We start from the raw sequence: 20,724 nt of genomic DNA, 5'->3' as shown, positions 1-20,724 counted from the left end.
GTGGAGATGTTTGACCTGTATTGTGTTTTCTTGCCGGCACAACACAATTTATCACTTTTGGAGATCTGTGTTTTTGGTATCATAATTTGCCTTTTTTTCCAGGTCTATCCGTTAGGCAAATTCCAGGCTTGATTTCTCCTTTTGATACCATTGCTGCACTGGTGTTTTCTGCTCACTTAAAATAAATTATATATAGAGTATATCCAGCTACTGCTTAAATATGCTCTGAAGCCCACGCCGGTGCAGTTAAATGTTGGTGTGCCGAATACCAAGCTTGTGTAGTCTTAAATCCATCTTAGTCCTTATTAATTCACTACCAGGCACTCCCTGCCCCTTTACTTCACTCTTTGAGGTCCCTGCTTTCTCACTTTGTGATGTGTTTTTTTCGTCTTTCGCTTCCCCCTTCTTTGCGCTCTCTAGCTTTTGGGAAAGGTCTGATGTTATAAAATAAGTGCCAGTCCCCAAAAATGAGAGCCGGTGGCCACCACCAGCAACCACCAACTCAAATTAAGCATGGGATCCATCCCATCTTGGGTGGTTGTAAGGTATGTTGTTCCACCTGGAAGTAGAGAAGACATGGGAAAAGGCATCACTCTACTGACCACCCATCTCCATAAGCCAAAGATGATTCCAGTGGAACCCCTTGGAAAAGCCAACCAGTGATGTTAGAAAAGAACTGTAGCGCCATACTGTTGGCTTGGTATATTTTGCCCTGAAACCATGCAGGATAAGCATAACAATCTATTGCTTTTTCTGTTTCTCAATTCGAGTGTGATTTCATGCATTTCTACTTTATATGAGATTTCATTATGATGTGGTGTTATTTCGAGTCATCTGCCTCCTTTCCGTAGAGCTAATTAATTGTGCTCAGTCTATCACTGGTCTGGTGAATTTCTGCTTTAGGCTGAGAAACTAATTGGATATTCTCTCCTTTCAAAGCCTGGAATCGTGTACTGAAGTTAACAGATGCTTGACCTGAAAATCCTTGAGACAATGCGTTAGATCTTCCTTTGTGAGGATGGCAGGAACTGGTCTTTATGCACCACTGTGTCCTACAAATGATGATAGGAGACAGAGGTTAGCCTCTGTCACTTTGTCCACAGATGTTTCCAGATCTTTGGGTGGCAGTCCTCTTGCTAATTTCTTCATAAGGTATCTGAGTTTTTGCCTTTCATTTCTATATGCGCAGCAATGGGCTTCATTAAGGGTCCCTCCATAGTCAAATGTCACACGGGGCTCCAGCAAACCCCAAAAGTCATACAATCCTTAAATCATTTGTGTAGATTGTAAAGCAAATAAGAGTACCTAGGTGTAGAGTCAAAAATTCAAAGGAATCTAAGCTTGTCATGTGGGTGTGTATAAATGAAAGATTGTGCCAGACATCTACTTTCATTGACCAGAAAGATCTACTGTTTTCTGTAATCTTTATGCTCTCATGGTCTCCAAGCTTCTTTCTTATCTTGTGCACAAGCTCATGAAAAAGCCTTATATATTGTACCCTGGTTCACCTCAGAATTGGGGCTCTTCAGTTCAGACCAGTTAGTACCCTCTCTACTTCGCAGTAGTGTTTGATATTTTGTGGATTTATGAACGACTTTGCTCTGCCATGTGCCGCCACTCCAGCTCGTGGCACCTCCGTGGTCCCCCAGAGGTGAAGTATGTGGGTGGCTTGAGGGGTCTCAGCTAATCCTGCTCCATGCTTTATAACATTGCAAAGGACCCGCATTTTTCACACCTTAAATGTCAAATCCCTTTCATGGATGCTCCGTTCTCTCAACCCAAAAGTGCTCTAACAGACTATATTTAGGATGGGAGCAGGGTTCAGGCTGGAGCGCCTCACAAAGAGATTCTTGTTACTCCAGTGCTAGAAAATTACCTGAATTATTTGGAGGGCACTTGTAATGAGACCCCCTGCCTTTTAGCTGGTGCGTGAAGACCCTTCACATTATTCTAAGGAAAAAGATGGTTATGCCTTCCCATCTTTCATTTGTGGCACGCCTCAGCAACAGTAGGCCAACTGTGCATGCCTCTTCCGGTTTGGTCCCGTCACTGCAGTAGATTTGCAGTCTGAGTTCTCCCCACCTCCCAGACTGTGATTCCCTTTCTCGTGTTCACTGCTCTGGTCATGCCTGGACATTAGCTTTGTTTCACATTTCCAGCCATGCAGGGTTGCCTCTCCAGATGATGCTCCTGCCCTTGTGCTTTAATTGGCAATTGCCCAAGTATGTAGCAATTAGCGCTCCAGAAAAGCGCTTCCCCTTTATGAAGTTCAGTGCTGGAATTACGCCTACTTACAAAGGTACAATGTAATTTTTGTTGCCACCCATGGACCAGATGATAGTATATTTTCTAATAGCAGCTCTCGCCTCAAGCGGGATATGAGCTGTCTGTTGTGAGATATTTTATTGCTTTACAGCTGGATTAGACCCCACCCATTACTTTTTTTTTGCTTGGCTTCATTGTCAGTCTCGTTTGTATGCTTCTACATTGTCCGCTTCAGTAGGAATTCCTTCCTCTGGTTGTGTTTGTCCCTTCTCTGAAACAAGGGAGAATTTCTGTGTCTATAACTGCTCATTTTTTCTGTGCTACTTTTTTCTTTTTCTAAGCACTATATAAGTGTGAGTTTGTCAGCTGTCACTCTTGTGTACTTTTACCCCCTGCTTCCCCTAGCTCCTCCTGCCCACGTTCTGTAGTCCATGTGCTTTTCCGTATGTTTGCCAGTGGCCTTCCTGCCTACCCTCTGTCATCGGTGTCCTTTCACTTTTCCCAGCTTTTTCCACCCACCTCTGTTGTCCTTGTGCTTGCCCTAAACTCTCCCACCCACCCTCTATGCCCCCCCAGCCCATCTTACTTACCCTCCATGTCTGTGTGCTCTCCCAGTCCCTGCCACCCACCCTCTGTTATCTGTGCACTCCACCAGTCCCTCCCATCCACCCTTGCGTTGTCCTTGTTTTCCGGAGCACCTCTCATCCACTCCCCTTTTCCTGTGTGCTCCCCCGCACACTCTACATTGCTTGTGTGCTCCCCCAGCCCCTCCTGTTCACTTTGTCCACAGATGTTTCCAGATCGTTGTGTGTTTTCTTTTACTAATTTCTCCATGTGCCCCCCAGCCCCTCCCACCCACCTTACATTGCTTGTGTGCTCCCACTCAGCCTTGGTTCTCAGTGTGCTCCCACTAGCCTCTGCCGCCCACCTTTCGTTGCCAGTGTGCTCTCCCTGGCCCCTCTCTCCTGTCTTCTCTCCCCATCTGGTTATTCTTGTATGCCTTCCCTTCCTCTGTGTTCCCTCAGCCCACTCCCCTGTTTTTGTGGGGGGTGGTTTGGGAGACAAGGCCTATTTGTTTCATCAGTGCGTGTTCTAGATTTTTTATCTCCCTCCCTAAATATAACATGGCGGTCATTGCACATTCTTGAATGGCGTTAAATCATTGTGATTCTCCACTGGAAGGTGTTGGGCTACCACTTAAAATGCTCCCCACTTTCTTCTTGAGTCCTTGGTACCAGCTTTCAGTCTCCATAGTTTTTTGGCCTGATGCTTTTCCTCGCGAACAGTCTGATCTGGTCTGCCTATTTTGCACTATGGCCTTTCAGTTTATCAATTTCAAGCGCCTCCCCTTGGGTTTTGTGTCACCCTTGGAGCGCCTCATTTTTGGGTACTCTAGACATACGTCATGTGGCCTGCAATTCCAGTTGGAAGCAACTCTTGTGTGTCCTTTGGCGTATTGCCTTTGTGCTCATTTTGCTACGTTGGTAACGAAGTGTCCACTCCCCTGCACTTTTTGCTTTTCAAAATGGCTGTCATCACCGAATAGTTAGCAATACAGAGATTGGCCACAGTCATTCCTATTCTTTCTGATTGCAGTCAAAGGTCAGAGGCGCTAGACCAAGTTAAAATGGTGCCTCCATGTTCTGGTTACATGCAGTTAGTGCCTCCCACTGCAACACTGGGTAGATGTCAGGAATGTTGTCACCCGTGATGTTGGATATCTTGGAGGACTCACAGTATCAGGCACCGGATCTCTGGTAATGCCAGAATTGTATTTCTTTGTTTTGCAAATCATTTTATTGAGCAAGGAAACTAATATACATCAATAATTAACAGTTAACGTTTTCACAATATGTTTAAAAAAAAGAAAGTAGGGATAACCTACACACCAATAAAATCAACAATCAAGGAAAACTTCAAAGTATTTTTCTACTGTTTCTAGAAAAACGGTTGTTAACAATTGTGCAACCCGGAAATGCAGCATGTGACTCTCTTCCAATTAATGTTCATCAGAAGGCTTTTTCTACAATGACATTGGAAAAGTGGAGCATAACAGGAAGTGACGTCATATGCAGATTTTTGGTCACTGAACAACCACATTGACCCACTATTACACATGAGAAATTGAGGGACCCGGGTATTAGGGAAAGGTTTCACTTTTTCAGCAGTAGGTGGCAAGTCTTGAACATTTAATGGTAGGAACCCTAGGGCCCTATAAACACAATTGCATATAGGTTGGGCATCCAGTAGTAGATGTCTCTCTACTGGCTTAGGCATTAATCTCATGACTTATTAATGATGTTTCGAATGGATAATACATAATAGAAGCAATATCATCAAGAGGGCAATGCCGAGTATCCCTTTAAGACTTGAGGGGGATTGCTGAACTAAGGAGCAATTCTATCAGGTTTTGCAAATACGTGATCAATATGGATGGCGAGGACAGGACAGTGTCTCTTTCCACAAGAAAAGTACCCTTCTAGGCATGTTGAACTGTAAAAATACTATTAAGTAAGTAAAGTAACAGAGTCTTAAAGGAACAGAGTCATTTAGTAAGCATCAGACTGTCTTTCCTCCATTCATGTAGCATTTAGTCAGCATTTCTTTTAAATGTGTCCCCAGAGTGAATCACTCAAAGGCTAATGTCACACTGGAGCAGAACTTCAGTCCATTCTACTTCAATGTTTTCTATATCTAGGCGTTGCTGCTTTCATTTGGCTTGTTGGACAGTTCATGTAGAGCACAACTATACAGGCCTGAAAAACCCCCTTTGTATTGTGACCAGGTTTTGAACACTACACAAAGTCCGCGATACATGCCCAGCATCCCTTTCACTCAGTACACCAGGTGGCGATACCTCCAACGTTGCAAAGTCGGTAGACCATGTTAACACTTTAATATCTCAAAGGATTTTCGTTCGCCTCCCATTATCAGATCCTGCAAAAGTTGTCACCTGTGATCTGCATATACTTTCAAATTGAAGCTGCTCCTTCCATTTTGAAGACCTGTGTTGTCCAGAGATGAGGGTCATTACAGTGAATTAATTCATGTTTACTGGGGCTTTTTTGCAGTGAACAATGCATGCAGCATCAATTTTGTAGAACATTACTAATTTTGAAATCCATAAGCATTAAGGATGCACCCTGCTTCCCACATTCATCATCTGTTCTTCTGACTTGAGCCAGACAGGTTTGCAGGCCTCCTGTACCGAGAGGAAAGATCTGAATGGCAATAGATGTGTCTTGTAGTAAAGATCAAAGGTAGAAAGTTGAGGCCCACCTGAAGTAGTGTCTCCTTGAGGTTGTGCAATGTGCACCTTAACTTTTAAAGTGTGTCAGACAAACTATTTGACTTTTTTAGCTGGGGTGATGCAACTGTCCGTGATAGCATCCCAAAGGCAATTAAGTATGGGGTCATGGCCAATTTAACTATGTTTGCCACAACAAAAGGTTCAGTTTGGACCAGCGAGTAAAGTATGCTGTCATCCTGAGTAGCAGTGACAGAGATTTTGTTTTTCCGTGTTCTGAAGCCCGTTGTTAAGCAGGATATCCAGGAATCCCTTCTGAACAGTAAACCAGCAATATTGCTGGTGTCACTCCGATGAACATGGTGAGAAACCCATACTTATCCGAGTTGATTTAGTATCCTGAGACGAGTGAGACATGAGAGATCTTCAAAAGAACGGGCATCGAGCCTCCAGGTTTAAACAAAGACAAGATGTAATTCTTATGTAATGTAATTTTTTGATGCGTAGCTATGGTGTCAGTGCCTCTAATACTTTGATTTTGCCGCATAGCAACTTCAAATGGTTCTAGCATCAAGATGCAAAGGAGAGAGGAGATTGGGTAGCCTTGTCTACTTCCCTTCTTAACTCTGAATGCTTCTGATAGTTGACTTGGACTAATGGGGAGTTATGCAGACACTTCATCTTGGTGATGAAATGTGGCCTTATGCTGGTGCTTTCTAGTGTCCTGAGAGCTAGCCACATTCTACCAGGTATTATGCTTTTGCCACATCTACGGAAAGCATCATTTGTTAATTGTCATTGCACACTTGTCAATGCATGATTTGAATGGGGTGGTCAGACTGCATATCTTATGCTGTACCTGTTGCACAGTGTAATTTCTCCATTTTCCATACATCCCCCCTCTGCAACCAAGTCCAGCTCATCTATATTTATGCCCATGAGTTTGAGAGTATTTCTGAAATACTAGTTCTAATGTAAAGTGGCCTTAATGCGTAAATATTGTCTGCAGTGATGGTTTTGTTTTGTAGATGACACAGAAGAAAGCATAAGCCTTTTGACCAAAGATACATCAAGTCAAGATGCAGTCTGTAACGAGGGCCAAGCTCTGTCTTCTCTGCCACTCCCTCAGCTTCCCTTTGAGGAGCCACAGCCCTCAACCTCTTCATTTAACCTCTTTGACCCTCCTCATACATCAGTAGGCGAGCTCATATCTGCTGGGCAGCCATCCTCTGCAGTACCAGGTATATTTTGTGTCATGATTCTGCAAACTCTTGTAATAATAATGATTTGTGTTTGGTATAGCACTTCAGATCATACAGCACTTCTTTTTTTTTTTTCTTGGTGTTGCATATAGATATTACTATGGCCCAATTGCTTGGTATTCAGTTTATCAACATCAGAAAGATGAAAAGTAGAGCCAGTCTTGCTAGGATTCCGGCTCATGACTTGCAGGTCAACACAGATGTCCGTTTCAGTTGTGTAATTCAGTGAGCCATGAAATGGACACTTTTCAAGTCAAGGATGTCCGATTTAAACTCAGAAACACCGATTAAATCATTGTCACAATTCATTTCTACTCAAAGTCTGAGTGAAATTTTACACTGGCAAGACGAACATGCTTTTTTTAAATATTGGTTAAGTTGTTGTGTTTTCTGAGTTTGAATCAAGACAGAAATACAGCAGATACCTAAAATTGAAAAATGTAATTACAAATTATCTCTAGAAGGTTAGATTAAGGAAGAAATAGTTACAGTATAGATGGGATACATAGCTTCCCTAAAAATGGTGTAGGTTTGTGGAGTGGTTATGAGAGTGTTGGTGCTCTGCCAAAGTCACTGTATGGAAGAACAAAAAGTGAAATACTTTACTGCGAAAGCTAGGCAATAGCACTGAGAAAGAACAATAGATTACAAAGTCGGATTATGGCAGCACAAAAGGCGTAGATTACAGATTTATGTTAATAGACATAGTTAATGGTGGGTTATGGGGGAGTAGGCATATGTAAATACATATCTAAGTTGTTCCATATGTAATATGATTCTATTGTCTAATCTAGTAGGGATGAAAGTAAGTTATGGGCTGCATGATTGTAAGTAACTCATGCCCACCAAGTATGCATCGATATGTTATTAGAGTGTAGGAAGCTGGCCCTTTAAGTAGTATGTGAATACCGTGTATAGGGTCCAGGGGTTCCCCAGTGAGGGGACAGGGCTTGCTATGCAATCCCAAAGTGCTCTATTTAGAGGTAGTGTGGTTGAGCAACCTTAGGCTTAACACAGAGGAGTGCAAGACATCTACAAATACACACAATAGTCAATAAATGAGGCATGCGAGTCAAGAAAGTATCTTTTATATATGTTTAGGCATCAGAGAAAAATAGTTCAGGTAAGTAAGTTTTTAAATCGGAATCCTTTTCACTTTAAAAAGTGGACACACTGCAATTTCGGAGTTCTGCAATGTTATGCTATGGGAGGATAAACAAGTTCTGCAAACAGCGGATTACAAGACCAATCTCCAGGAGTTACGGTGAGTAGTGGCCAAGGTCCAAGGCATCACCCACAGTACACCCTCAGCGGCACTGGGGCGGCTGGGTGCAGAGTGCAAGACAGTGTCATATGCTCAATGCGCTCCCATGGTGATCGATCACTGTGGAAAGAAGCTGTAAACTGTAGCCAGGGGGCCAGTCGGGCTGAACCAACAGCGGGGCTATAGTCTCACGATGCTCAGGCACAGGTAGGCACCTTTGGTCCTCTTCTCCACAGCTCAGTTGCAACAGGAGCAGAGGTGTCCTTAGGTGTCAGGTTTTAGTGGTTGCAGAGGCTTCAGAGTCCCTTCTTTTGGAGTTTGCTGGAGAACAGGTCCGCTGTTCATGGGAGGCCTTGAATCTTTATTGAAGGCAGGGGGTCTTCCTGGGTTTCTGGCGTCACAGCTGCAGGACGAGTTGACTTTGGTGCAGATTTTACTAGGTATGCAGACAGGCTGGCAAGGTTGGTACCAGGTCAGCTTGTTCTTTTCTCCTGTTTTGCTTTTGCAGCTCTTCTGTGTCCTTGGTCTTAGGTCATCAGGATCTGCTTCTCTGGAGCCAGGGGCTCCCCTAAATACTGAATTTAGGGGCGTTGTGGGTGTGTAAGGCAGTGGCCAAAAGGCTACTGACCCTTGGGGCCACTACCCCCTCCCTATATGTCCACTTCCAGTGGGAAGTGGGCATAATAACCCTGTCCGAGGATTCTAAGGTATGCCATCACAAAGATGGCTACCTCTGAAAAATCATGTCCACGTCATTTGCGCGCTTTACATGTGCACCACTTTTTAGGGGCTGCATCAGAGGGGGCCGTAGGCCCATGGGCAGCCTTGGTTTTGCATTTCCTAACTTGCGATTTCGTATTAGGAAATCGCAAATTTGGAAATGTAAAACCATTTGATATGTAGGGAGGTGTCAAATGCAATTTACACTGAATAGTTTTTTGTGTCCAATTTTACACACTGGTCTGCATGACCAAATAGTTGCTACTTCATACAGCAAACAAAGTGTTTGCAAAAAAGGTAAAAGCTTTTTAATCAATTTGAATTGGAAAAAAAAAACAGGAAACCATGTAGAAACCTATTAAAGCGAAGCTTAGGAAGAAGAATGCAGTTCTTTGTGTATAAAAGTGTGACCAGCTTAAATGATCTTGTAAAATGAATTGAAGATTTTTTTTTTTGAAAATATTCCAACTTTGTCAACTCACAGCATAATTTGACAAGGTGATCTTTCCAACGATATTACTAGAGATGGCTGTCTACCTTTGTTGAGCTCATCTAATCTTCATGACCGGATGTACTGTCCTAATCAAAGGCCAACTTGTTGTTGTTCTGGTGAAAAGGAGCCCTCATGTATCTGTTATTCGAGATGTGTAACGTGAAATAGCTCATTTTAAAGGGTTGTCAGTTTAACAAGGATGGCGGTAAGAACCGTGCTTAAGAAAAGATTTGCTTTCCAGTGGAGTCCTCGACCATGAACCCTTGCTGCACATATCACAGCTTTGCAGAGCAAACAGTCATGTGCGAGAGGAGGACAAGGTTTGTGATATACATTTTCACTGTGACTGTTGTCTTTCTTGCAGGATGCTGCTGTCCCTGCTTTGAAATTTAATATGATCAGCAATGGACATGCTTGGTTGCCATGTGCTCTCCTTGTTGCATGCAGCTTTACTGTCACTTCTCCTTTTCCCCAGGACCAAAACGCCCAGCAGATCTTTCACTAGCTGGTAAATCTGGCCATTTGCATGCAGACACGGCCACCTATGGAAATACTTTGAGTAGACGTGAACAGGATGGAGTGAAACTCTGTTCTTCGGTTGCCTCAGAAGTGGATGAAAAAGGACTGGAGCCTGCAAGAAAGAAGATAAGAGGAGGTTTGGCAAAACAGAGGTTTTTGTCTTTAAGTTTGCAGTCTGTGCTCCAAAACCTGCTATTGTTGCTAGACTGGCCACTATGCAGAGAAATGTAGAGACTAATTGGGTAGCCTAAAATATTTATTTTCTTGGGAACGGGGACAGTTTAGAGAGGGGTCATTTTTGAGAGAGATGGTGGTCTGTGTTTGTGAGGAAATGGCTCAGTGGCCTGTGATGTGCAGAGTTTACCAGCCCACAGGGTTGATGATAGGGGTGTGAAAAACTATAATTAGCGGTGTGTGAAATTATGGCTGTGAGACATCTAAGACGCCCATTTGGGTGGAGCAAAATGTTCCATTCCAACATCCCTGGTGATGTTTTATACTTAAAATAAAAAAATAAAATGTTACATCCAGGTGTGACTCAGTAGTCAGAATTAGGAGCGGCACTGGAAGTCCTAATGACAATTCATTTGAACCTTCAAGCCCAGTCAGGGCTCCAGGAGGTCAGCACATGTGCTTGAATGCCCCCTTCTGTAACTCGGTACACAAGAATGGAAAGTGAACTTCCTATCTATTAGTATGGCAAGGATGTGGGTTACTTGCTGTTAGTCTGGGTGATGTTCCCATTGCAAGGGTCCTGGCAGCCCCATACATGCTCTGGTGGACTGTGGGCTGGGCCACTTTAGCACTGCGTGCCCAGGGAGGGCTCCCATGCTTCACCAGGATAAGCAATTCTGAAAAGCTCTGGTGAGACCGTGGTTGGCAATCCATCAGCCCCAGATTGCAAGACCTACTGCCCTGGGCTCCCTTAGCTGGCTTCCAGTGTCTCCGTGCATGGTTTAGTTAAGGAGTAATGACTAGGCCCCGGGTCAGAGCTCTAACTGGCCTGCGATGGAAGTCCCTGGCCTGCGTTCTCCGGCTGACTGGGTCACTTGGAGCCCAGAACAAGGTTGAGCCGGCCCATGGCGGACTCCCTTGTTTGGCTGAATTAAGGAGTTTTGACTGGAACCCAGGTCAGAACTCTGATTGATGCGCGGATAAAAGCCCCCCCCCCCCTTTCTGGACTCTCTTCTCTAGCCCTCTCAAGGGCACAGGATGGGGGTCCCACAACCACCAGGAGAGCTACTCTGCTTCACCGGATGAAAAGGTGCATTTGAGCTCTGGGTCAGAGCTCCACATGGCTACCACATCCCTATGCCTGAGATCCAGATCTGCCTCCAAGATTCTGGCCCACAAAATCCCTCCACCCCAGGCCTGGCCATCCAAGGATTGAGCTCAGTCTATTTCATAAAACACAGTGAAACCAAGTGGCAGTCCTTCAAGCCGGGGAGAGTGGAATCTGTTTCATATGACATGGTGCAACCAGATGGCAGTCCTTCAAGCCTGGCCATCTGGTTGTTGTGAGACCAGACTTCTGGCCACACATACTGGGAATGCATGGTGCGCCCAAGTTGCCAGACTTTCCTTGAAGACCTGATGAGGGCTTATTTGACATTTGAGGCCACAACCGTTCCAGTAATCCCTAGTGAGAGGCTTTCATATGAGAGGCCAGGTCCCCAAAGGTTGGCATGCCAGTGAGTGGCCAGAGCCACCTAACCTGCCCAGCGCAGGGTAGCACCCCACCTGCAAGACTTTGCCAAGTTTTAAGATATCACCAGTTAGCTTGTCAGCTTTGAAATCATATATTGGCTAAAAGTTCACCAATGAAGTTTCATTTCAAGGCCAGTTCAGCCAATGGACAAGTATGGGTTTGCGAACTCAATGAACCACGTCACCAGCCAAAGAGGCCTAACTTAAATTTTGCACAGCCCTAGTTGATGGAATAGTGACATGTCTCTTTGAGAGCCTGAGCCTGCCACCTTCTCTCTTCTTGAATTTTACAAAAAACTGAAGACCTGGCTTTTCAAGTAAGTCTCATGGCCTGGTCCTGCACACCTACTATAGAGCATCTTGATTCCCTCACAGGTGATTAGCGCACTATAAAAACTCTTATAGGAGAGAGAGGATCGATGGCCCTTTGCGGCAGTGCCTGGTCTAGGTGTTCAGTGAAGAAGACCCACCGGCTGTAGAGATAGGATGATCACTTTGGAGGTTAGAGAAGTCCCCACTGTGTAACAGGGAGTGTGGAGCAGAAGGCAGAGCCTCATCTGTTCTCTCCTGGCTGGTATTCTCTGCAGCCCCATGTGTCTGAGGATGTGATATCTAAAAGATTAACTGAAGATTGTTGTGAACAGCCAGGTATACCTGCAAATCTAGACACTGCTCAATGATTGGCAATCTGAAAAGTGCATTTAACTCTTGACCTGTGGCAGACAATTGCAGAAGACATCATTCTTAGAGTTGCATCTTTGGCAGATGCAGACTGCAGCCTTCCCTTCCCACACAGTGCCACAAATGTCCAGCATGCATCCAGTTGTTTTATAATTATTACATGTCCAGGCGTGTATGTAAGGCTTCTTAAATGCAATTGTGCCTTTTTTTCGGACATTCCCAGTTTTTAGCAGACATTGAAACTAAAGCATTAGGACACAAGTGAGTTAGATCACACAGCATTGTTAAGTGACAATGCTAGTGTTATAATCCATCCTGTGCATTTACAGATGCAGGAAAGGAAAATCGTATACAGAAAACCTTATACATTATGGTCTTCTCTTTACTAGGGCCTTATCTGATGGGGTAGACTGTGCATTATTAATGATGGGTGTCATGGTTTGTATTTGCCAAGAAGGATAGTGGACCAGAAATATAACACTTAGGAAGCTTTTTTTGACTTTTAGTCTGTCTTTTTGTGTTGTTTGCATCATTTTGTCCAATTATCTTAACCCAAAGTCTTGTCTGGCCTCCTGCTCAGATGATAGTTCCAGATCCTGTGATCAGACGATTCCATCTCATGGAAACAAGAGCTGCAGACCCATCCCAGAAGTTGCCAATACTGCAGATCTGAAACCTGACAAAATGGAGGAGACTCTGACCTGTATTATCTGCCAGGAGCTGCTGCACGACTGTGTCAGGTAACTGCGCGGAGAGACTGGTGCTCGGTGCAGAAGGGTGCAATAGGAATAGTATTGAAACCCAAGTGTTGTGGAGTTTGTTCCATTGACAAGGGAAGTTTAGAGGTAGTGGTAGGGGGAGGTAGTCTTGAGTGAAGCATGGTCTTCACCTTTGCACAGCCTCCGACACAAACGCTTTCTCAGATGTGCATTGAAATACATGACGTCTTTAAAAATAAATCTTCAACCGTTTATTACATATTCTAAAAAGTGAAATAATAATTTATTCAGTGATGTAACATATCAGTTCATGTCGGAATGCAAGATAATGCAACTCACGCCTTGTAAAATTCTTAGAATACACACTCTAACCTGAAACAGGACACAAACAAGCATATGAAATTCATTAGGAACTGTGTTACTGGTTATATATTTATAATCCCAAATAATCAGACCATCCTGAATACAGTATATAGATGAATGTACATCACTAGTAAAAACATTAACTAGAGACAATTGTAGTCCAAACGTAAGCACAACTAAATAGAATGCTGAACAGGAAGGAACCAGAGAAGGAGGTGTGCTCATCAGTAATCATCAAACATCAGGCGGGATAGTATAGTTGCTCGAGGTAATTAAGGTGATGTTTGAAGAGATGCCTTCCAAGTCCTTTGGAAAGTGATAGTTGTAAGGAAATGCCTCCTTGGCATGGTTGCCCCCTGACTTTTTGCCTTTGCTGATGCTATGTTTACAATTGAAAGTGTGCTGAGGCCTGCTAACCAGGCCCCAGCACCAGTGTTCTTTCCCTAACCTGTACTTTTGTATCCACAATTGGCAGACCCTGGCATCCAGATAAGTCCCTTGTAACTGGTACTTCTAGTACCAAGGGCCCTGATGCCAAGGAAGGTCTCTAAGGGCTGCAGCATGTCTTATGCCACCCTGGAGACCTCTCACTCAGCACAGACACACTGCTTGCCAGCTTGTGTGTGCTAGTGAGAACAAAACGAGTAAGTCGACATGGCACTCCCCTCAGGGTGCCATGCCAGCCTCTCACTGCCTATGCAAGTATAGGTCAGTCACCCCTCTAGCAGGCCTTACAGCCCTAAGGCAGGGTGCACTATACCATAGGTGAGGGTACCAGTGCATGAGCATGGTACCCCTACAGTGTCTAAACAAAACCTTAGACATTGTAAGTGCAGGGTAGCCATAAGAGTATATGGTCTGGGAGTTTGTCAAACACGAACTCCACAGCACCATAATGGCTACACTGAAAACTGGGAAGTTTGGTATCAAACTTCTCAGCACAATAAATGCACACTAATGCCAGTGTACAGTTTATTGTAAAATACACCACAGAGGGCACCTTAGAGGTGCCCCCTGAAACTTAACCGACTGTCTGTGTAGGCTGACTAGTTCCAGCAGCCTGCCACACTAGAGACATGTTGCTGGCCCCATGGGGAGAGTGCCTTTGTCACTCTGAGGCCAGTAACAAAGCCTGCACTGGGTGGAGATGCTAACACCTCCCCCAGGCAGGAGCTGTAACACCTGGCGGTGAGCCTCAAAGGCTCACCCCTTTGTCACAGCCCAGCAGGGCACTCCAGCTTAGTGGAGTTGCCCGCCCCCTCCGGCCACGGCCCCCACTTTTGGCGGCAAGGCTGGAGGGAACAAAGAAAGCAACAAGGAGGAGTCACTGACCAGTCAGGACAGCCCCTAAGGTGTCCTGAGCTGAGGTGACTCTAACTTTTAGAAATCCTCCATCTTGCAGATGGAGGATTCCCCCAATAGGGTTAGGATTGTGACCCCCTCCCCTTGGGAGGAGGCACAAAGAGGGTGTACCCACCCTCAGGGCTAGTAGCCATTGGCTACTAACCCCCCAGACCTAAACACGCCCTTAAATTTAGTATTTAAGGGCTACCCTGAACCCTAGAAAATTAGATTCCTGCAACAACAAGAAGAAGGACTGCCCAGCTGAAAACCCCTGCAGAGGAAGACCAGAAGACAACAACTGCCTTGGCTCCAGAAACTCTCCGGCCTGTCTCCTGCCTTCCAAAGAACTCTGCTCCAGCGACGCCTTCCAAAGGGACCAGCGACCTCTGAATCCTCTGAGGACTGCCCTGCTTCGACGACGACAAGAAACTCCCGAGGACAGCGGACCTGCTCCAAAAAGACTGCAACTTTGTTTCAAGAAGCAGCTTTAAAGAACCCTGCAACTCCCCGCAAGAAGCGTGAGACTTGCAACACTGCACCCGGCGACCCCGACTCGGCTGGTGGAGAACCAACACCTCAGGGAGGACCCCCGGACTACTCTACGACTGTGAGTACCAAAACCTGTCCCCCCTGAGCCCCCACAGCGCCGCCTGCAGAGGGAATCCCGAGGCTTCCCCTGACCGCGACTCTCTGAAACCTAAGTCCCGACGCCTGGAAAAGACCCTGCACCCGCAGCCCCCAGGACCTGAAGGACCGGACTTTCACTGGAGAAGTGACCCCCAGGAGTCCCTCTCCCTTGCCCAAGTGGAGGTTTCCCCGAGGAAGCCCCCCCTTGCCTGCCTGCAGCGCTGAAGAGATCCGTTGATCTCTCATAGACTAACATTGAAAACCCGACGCTTGTTTCTACACTGCACCCGGCCGCCCCCGCGCTGCTGAGGGTGAAATTTCTGTGTGGGCTTGTGTCCCCCCCGGTGCCCTACAAAACCCCCCTGGTCTGCCCTCCGAAGACGCGGGTACTTACCTGCAAGCAGACCGGAACCGGGGCACCCCCTTCTCTCCATTCTAGCCTATACGTTTTGGGCACCACTTTGAACTCTGCACCTGACCGGCCCTGAGCTGCTGGTGTGGTGACTTTGGGGTTGCTCTGAACCCCCAACGGTGGGCTACCTTGGACCAAGAACTGAACCCTGTAAGTGTCTTACTTACCTGGTAAAACTAACAAAAACTTACCTCCCCCAGGAACTGTGAAAATTGCACTGTGTCCACTTTTGAAATAGCTATTTGTCAATAACTTGAAAAGTATACATGCAATTGAAATGATTCAAAGTTCCTAATGTACTTACCTGCAATACCTTTCAAACAAGATATTACATGTTAAATTTGAACCTGTGGTTCTTAAAATAAACTAAGAAAAGATATTTTTCTATACAAAACCTATTGGCTGGATTTGTCTCTGAGTGTGTGTACCTCATTTATTGTCTATGTGTATGTACAACAAATGCTTAACACTACTCCTTGGATAAGCCTACTGCTCGACCACACTACCACAAAATAGAGCATTAGTATTATCTATTTTTACCACTATTTTACCTCTAAGGGGAACCCTTGGACTCTGTGCATGCTATTCCTTACTTTGAAATAGCACATACAGAGCCAAAGTCCTACAATAGTGCTTTTCAGAGCTACATAGTTTGGGACGCTGGCTCTTTATATAGTGGACCAAAAAGAGGTACACTGTGTAGAGTCCAAGCAAACCCCCGGAGAAATTACAAAGGCACAAATTACACCTCAATGCTCTCTTTTGTGGTAGTGCCGGCGAGCAGTTAGGGGTTAAAAACCATGACTGAGGCAGCATGTTCATCCCTGGAGCTTAACCTGGGCCCCTACCAAAACCTTAAGTTGGCCCAACTTAAGGACGTCTGCCAAACATGGAAACTTGCCATGGGGTCTAAACCCACAAAAGGCCATCTGCAGCAGCTGCTTGCAGAAAATGATAGAACCATGGCAAGGTAAGAAGCCCCTCATGAGAAGGAAGAGCAGGGGGAAGAGGGTGACGAATCCCTCGACAGCTCCACTGACGGTAATACCACTGAGAGCACTTCAGATAGTACCCCAGGAAATGGAGACAGTGAAGATGCTCAACTCTAGAAGCTAGCTAAGGGGACAGAATGTTAGTAATAGTAATAGTAATAATAATAACAATAATAAAAATAAAGAGATTGGTAAAGCGCATGGCTACCTCATCAAGAGGTGCTGCTACGCTAGAAGAAACAGTTCTATTAAGGAACCCCGGACCGCCTTGTGATGACATTACCTGCATCCAAAAAGCCAAGATTTCAGATTCTTGTGAAAGATTGCTTCTGAGGGCTCTTTCCTAAGGGACAGAGTGCCATTTCTTGGCCGCAAGGACCCCAATGAGGTGCCCCCAGCTCGAACCTTTTGAACCCTCCACAGTGACCAGTGCTGACAACCAAGCTAAGGTCCATCCCATGGCAATGGTGTCCTTAGAATGTGGAGGGATTACTGTCCTAAGGAAGTTGGTGGTATGCTCCGCAGTTACTGTATCCTGTCTACTAGGAAATGACCTGGAGTCTTCAGCATGGGCTGAGGTCGAAAGACAGACGCATGCAGCTATGCTGGGTATACCTGAATGTGTGTGTGAGAAAACTAGAGCACAATGCAAATCCCCTGGTGAAAAAGAGGCGCTGGAGTCTGGAATAATGACCCAGCCCTTCAAGAGAACAGGCAAGAAGTCTGGTAAGCCAGCTTCTGATCAGCCACAAGCTCATTTCCCCTCTCCAAAGGGAGAAGACCTGTCAGCCCTTAAAGGAAATGGGCCCCAGGAACTTGGGCTTTACACTGCAGAGCTCCTGGGCCCAGGGGGGCCTCTAGGGAAGTGCTGTGCCAGGGGTTGAGGACCTGCCCCACTATGGAAAGCCTGAGACAGTAAGCTGCTGACCAGGAAAAGGGAGATGACCGTGGCTCCCACTGAACCTATTGGGGGGAGGGACTCCTGTATACTGAGGCCAGAGACCCCAAACCTGGTGCCACTAGGAGAGTGATAGTGCCTCAGTTGTAAAGAGAGTTCCTCCTCACCTTAGCACATGACAGCCCCTTAGCTTAGCATCTTTGCCAGACCAAAACTTGGAGTAGGTTAGCTCCTCACTTCTACTGGCCAGGTATGTCCCAGAAGATGAAGCAGTTTTGCAACTCTCATGTCACCTGTCAACCCAGTGGCAAGACAGATAGCCACCCAATGGCCCCCTTAATTCAGCTTCCAGTGATTGGGGTTCCCTTTGAAAGGGTAGGGGTTGATGTTGCTGCTCCCCTTGACCCTCCAAAAGCATCAGGGAAAAGATTCATCCTGGTGTTAGAGGATAATTCCACCAGGTACCCTGAATTGGACCCCTTAGGACTACCACTGCTCCTGCAGTTTCTAGGGCCCTCATCAGTAATTTTACTAGAGTGGGCTTCTCCAAGCAGGTGGAATCAGATAGGGGTAGTAACTTCATCTCTGCATACCCCACGGTAACGCAGAAAAACTGTGGAGTGACATCATCCACAAACACATGGTTTAGTTGAGAGATTCAACAAAACCATGAAGGGCATGATTGCAGGACTCCCAGAAAAACTCAGAGGGAGATGGGAAATCCTGTTACCATGCGTGCTTTTCAGTTACAGAGAAGTGCCACAGAAGAGAGTAGGTTTTTCCTTCTTTGAACTTCTGTTTGGTCATCCTGTAAGGGGACTGTTCTGTCTAGTGAAGGAAGGCTGGAAGAGGCCTCACAAAGAACCTAAGCAAGACATAGTGGACTGTCTCCTTGGACTATGTTCAAGGATGGCTGAGTTCTTGGGGAAAGCATCCAAAAACTTTGAGGCCAGCCAGGAGCTCCAGAAGCTCTTGCATGACCAAAAGGCTGCCATGGTGGGGTACCAACCGTGGCAGCAGGTGTGGGTACTTCAGCATGTGGCTCCCAGGGCACTCCAGGGCAAATAGAATGGCCCTTACCCTATCCTTGAGAAGAAGAGTTGAGGTCACGTCTCTGGTTGACCTAGGCACTCCCAGGAACCCTCAAGTGGTCATCCATGTGAACCGCCTCAAACTCTTCCATAACAGGGCTGATGTGGCCATGCTGATGGTCAATGATGAGGATCAGTAACCAGTCTCCCTGACCTCCTCTTTCACAGCCCCAGAGATGGGTCAGTTGATGGGGTGGTCTTTTCAGACACCCTCACTGCCTAGCAACAGGCTGTCTGCAGGCAAGTCCTACAGCATTATGCTGAGCTCTTTTCCCTTCACCACGGTCAAGCTAACTAGTGTGTCCATGATGTGGACACTGGTGACCATATGCCTGTCAAAAGCAAAATATACAGACAGTCTGACCAAGTGAAGGATAGCATCAGAGTTGAAGTAAGCAAGATGCTGGAGTTAGGGGTAATTGAGCCCCCTGACAGTCCCTGGGATTGTACTTCCTGATTTTGATTCTAGTGATGCAGCTGCCACTTGTGTTGCATATGCCACAAGAGAGCTTGGTCTTGTTCTCCACATGGCATTGCCACTTTAGTTTACAGCCTTGAAAGTGACTCTGCAGTTGTTTATGATATCAAGCCAGTGTAGTTGTCTGTGTTTCGTGGTTGTATTGAATGGCCACACTGAATAAATTTTCTTGTTTTGTAGCCGATTCATAATCACTCAAGTTTGTGTAACTCTTCAAGGTGCAATCAGAAGCACACCTCCTGTTTTGATTGTAGATAATAATATCTCCTGTGATGCAAATGAGTAAAAATCGTGAGTCGAGGCATCATTCTTGGTTTTACTGGTATTATACGCTTACTAACCAGGCACAAGCCAAAGTTGCTTTAATCACAAGCAACCATGTGCCTGTTGAAGATTATTTTATATTGACAGATTAGCCATCAAATACATCTCGCCTTGACATTTTGCGAAAGTTTTCAGCCTTGACTGTACTTCATCAGGATGTGTTTATAGGAGTTCATTGCTGTTCTAAGTTTCAAATATTGGTCAACTTCAGCCAGTGCCAGCTTGAAAAACCTAAGTGGAGTTCATTATTCTTTTCTGTTAATTATTTGCAGGTTGTAAGTTGGTTTAGTCATCAATTATTGTGAGCCAATATAGTATCTCAATTGTATGCAGATATGTTCTTGTTGCTCCTAGCTCCAAAAGTTTCTTATATTTATTGCATCATTTTCATTCTGTGTCCCAAGGACTTTGTACCAGTTTAAAAGTTTGCTTCTGAGTACATTAGTCTTAATAGGTGAGGTTAAATTCCCAGATATTAGCACAAAATGTGGATTACCTGAAGCAACATTTTAACGTTCTTTCTAGGAAGAAATGGCTGTGCTTCCATTGTCTGAAAGGATATGTTAAATCGACAACTAGTTATATTCAAGACAAAGACATCATCATATTTTTCAAGCTCTGGGAATCTAAAGCATCCTTCTAGATTGGGACTCTAACTTAGTCTGAAAAAGGTTTTAGGTTTTAACTATAGACCAATAAGAGCATAATGTTAGGCTTATTAATGTCATTGTGTTAATGCAGTTGATTTTCGACCTAGAAACTTAGTCATCCAGGTAAATAGAGTTGGAGTTTAGCATAAATAAATCCACACTTCTAGTTCAGTGTAGAGTTACTATACTTAACTCCACATCTACTTACCTTGATGATGGAGTGCTAGTTAATCTTCTATAGTAGATATGTGGTGGGTTGATATTTTGCCTGTTGATATAATGAAGTAAAACGTGTTTGACCTAGAATGCTGCAGGTTAGCATTAACATGAACCAGCAGACCTGTTTAGCTGGACCGAGGCAATAACTTTGAAAATCGGAGTGAACAACACCCTGATGAACTCTGTTTAGAGTCTTGGTTTGGCTTAATCTTCATCTATAGAGCAATGTCTTGTGTAACTGTGTCCTAGACTTAGAAAATTTGGGATGTTTGCAGTTATTTTGAATCCTTTTTCTGGGCTAACAATGAATCCATTACAGAGGGGCTTCAGCAGAGCTATGTGCTATCAAAGTAGTTGGTTGCTGCGGTTTGGCACTGACAGACGTGTGGAGCTCTCCCTGGCCAAGTTTTAGTCTCTGTAGTCAAGGTTTGTAGTGGACTGGGAGAGCT

General features: G+C 45.2%; 1 protein-coding gene across 9 annotated transcripts in view; it reads left to right on the top strand.

The window, feature by feature from the left end:
- The window catches only part of CHFR (checkpoint with forkhead and ring finger domains), a 173,913-nt gene that overhangs the window by 38,774 nt on the left and 114,415 nt on the right, over positions 1-20,724 (top strand). For all 9 annotated transcript variants that reach the window (XM_069215257.1, XM_069215253.1, XM_069215258.1 and 6 more), the window contains exons 6-8: positions 6,541-6,753; positions 9,727-9,906; positions 12,739-12,898. In XM_069215257.1, the coding sequence (XP_069071358.1) occupies positions 6,541-6,753; positions 9,727-9,906; positions 12,739-12,898 (553 nt within the window). The remainder of the gene's footprint in view (positions 1-6,540; positions 6,754-9,726; positions 9,907-12,738; positions 12,899-20,724) is intronic.

This window comes from Pleurodeles waltl, chromosome 11 (assembly GCF_031143425.1).
Source record: "Pleurodeles waltl isolate 20211129_DDA chromosome 11, aPleWal1.hap1.20221129, whole genome shotgun sequence".
Taxonomy (NCBI): domain Eukaryota; kingdom Metazoa; phylum Chordata; class Amphibia; order Caudata; family Salamandridae; genus Pleurodeles; species Pleurodeles waltl.
Note: the sequence above shows the minus strand (reverse complement) of the source record. Positions and strands in the feature narration are given on the sequence as shown.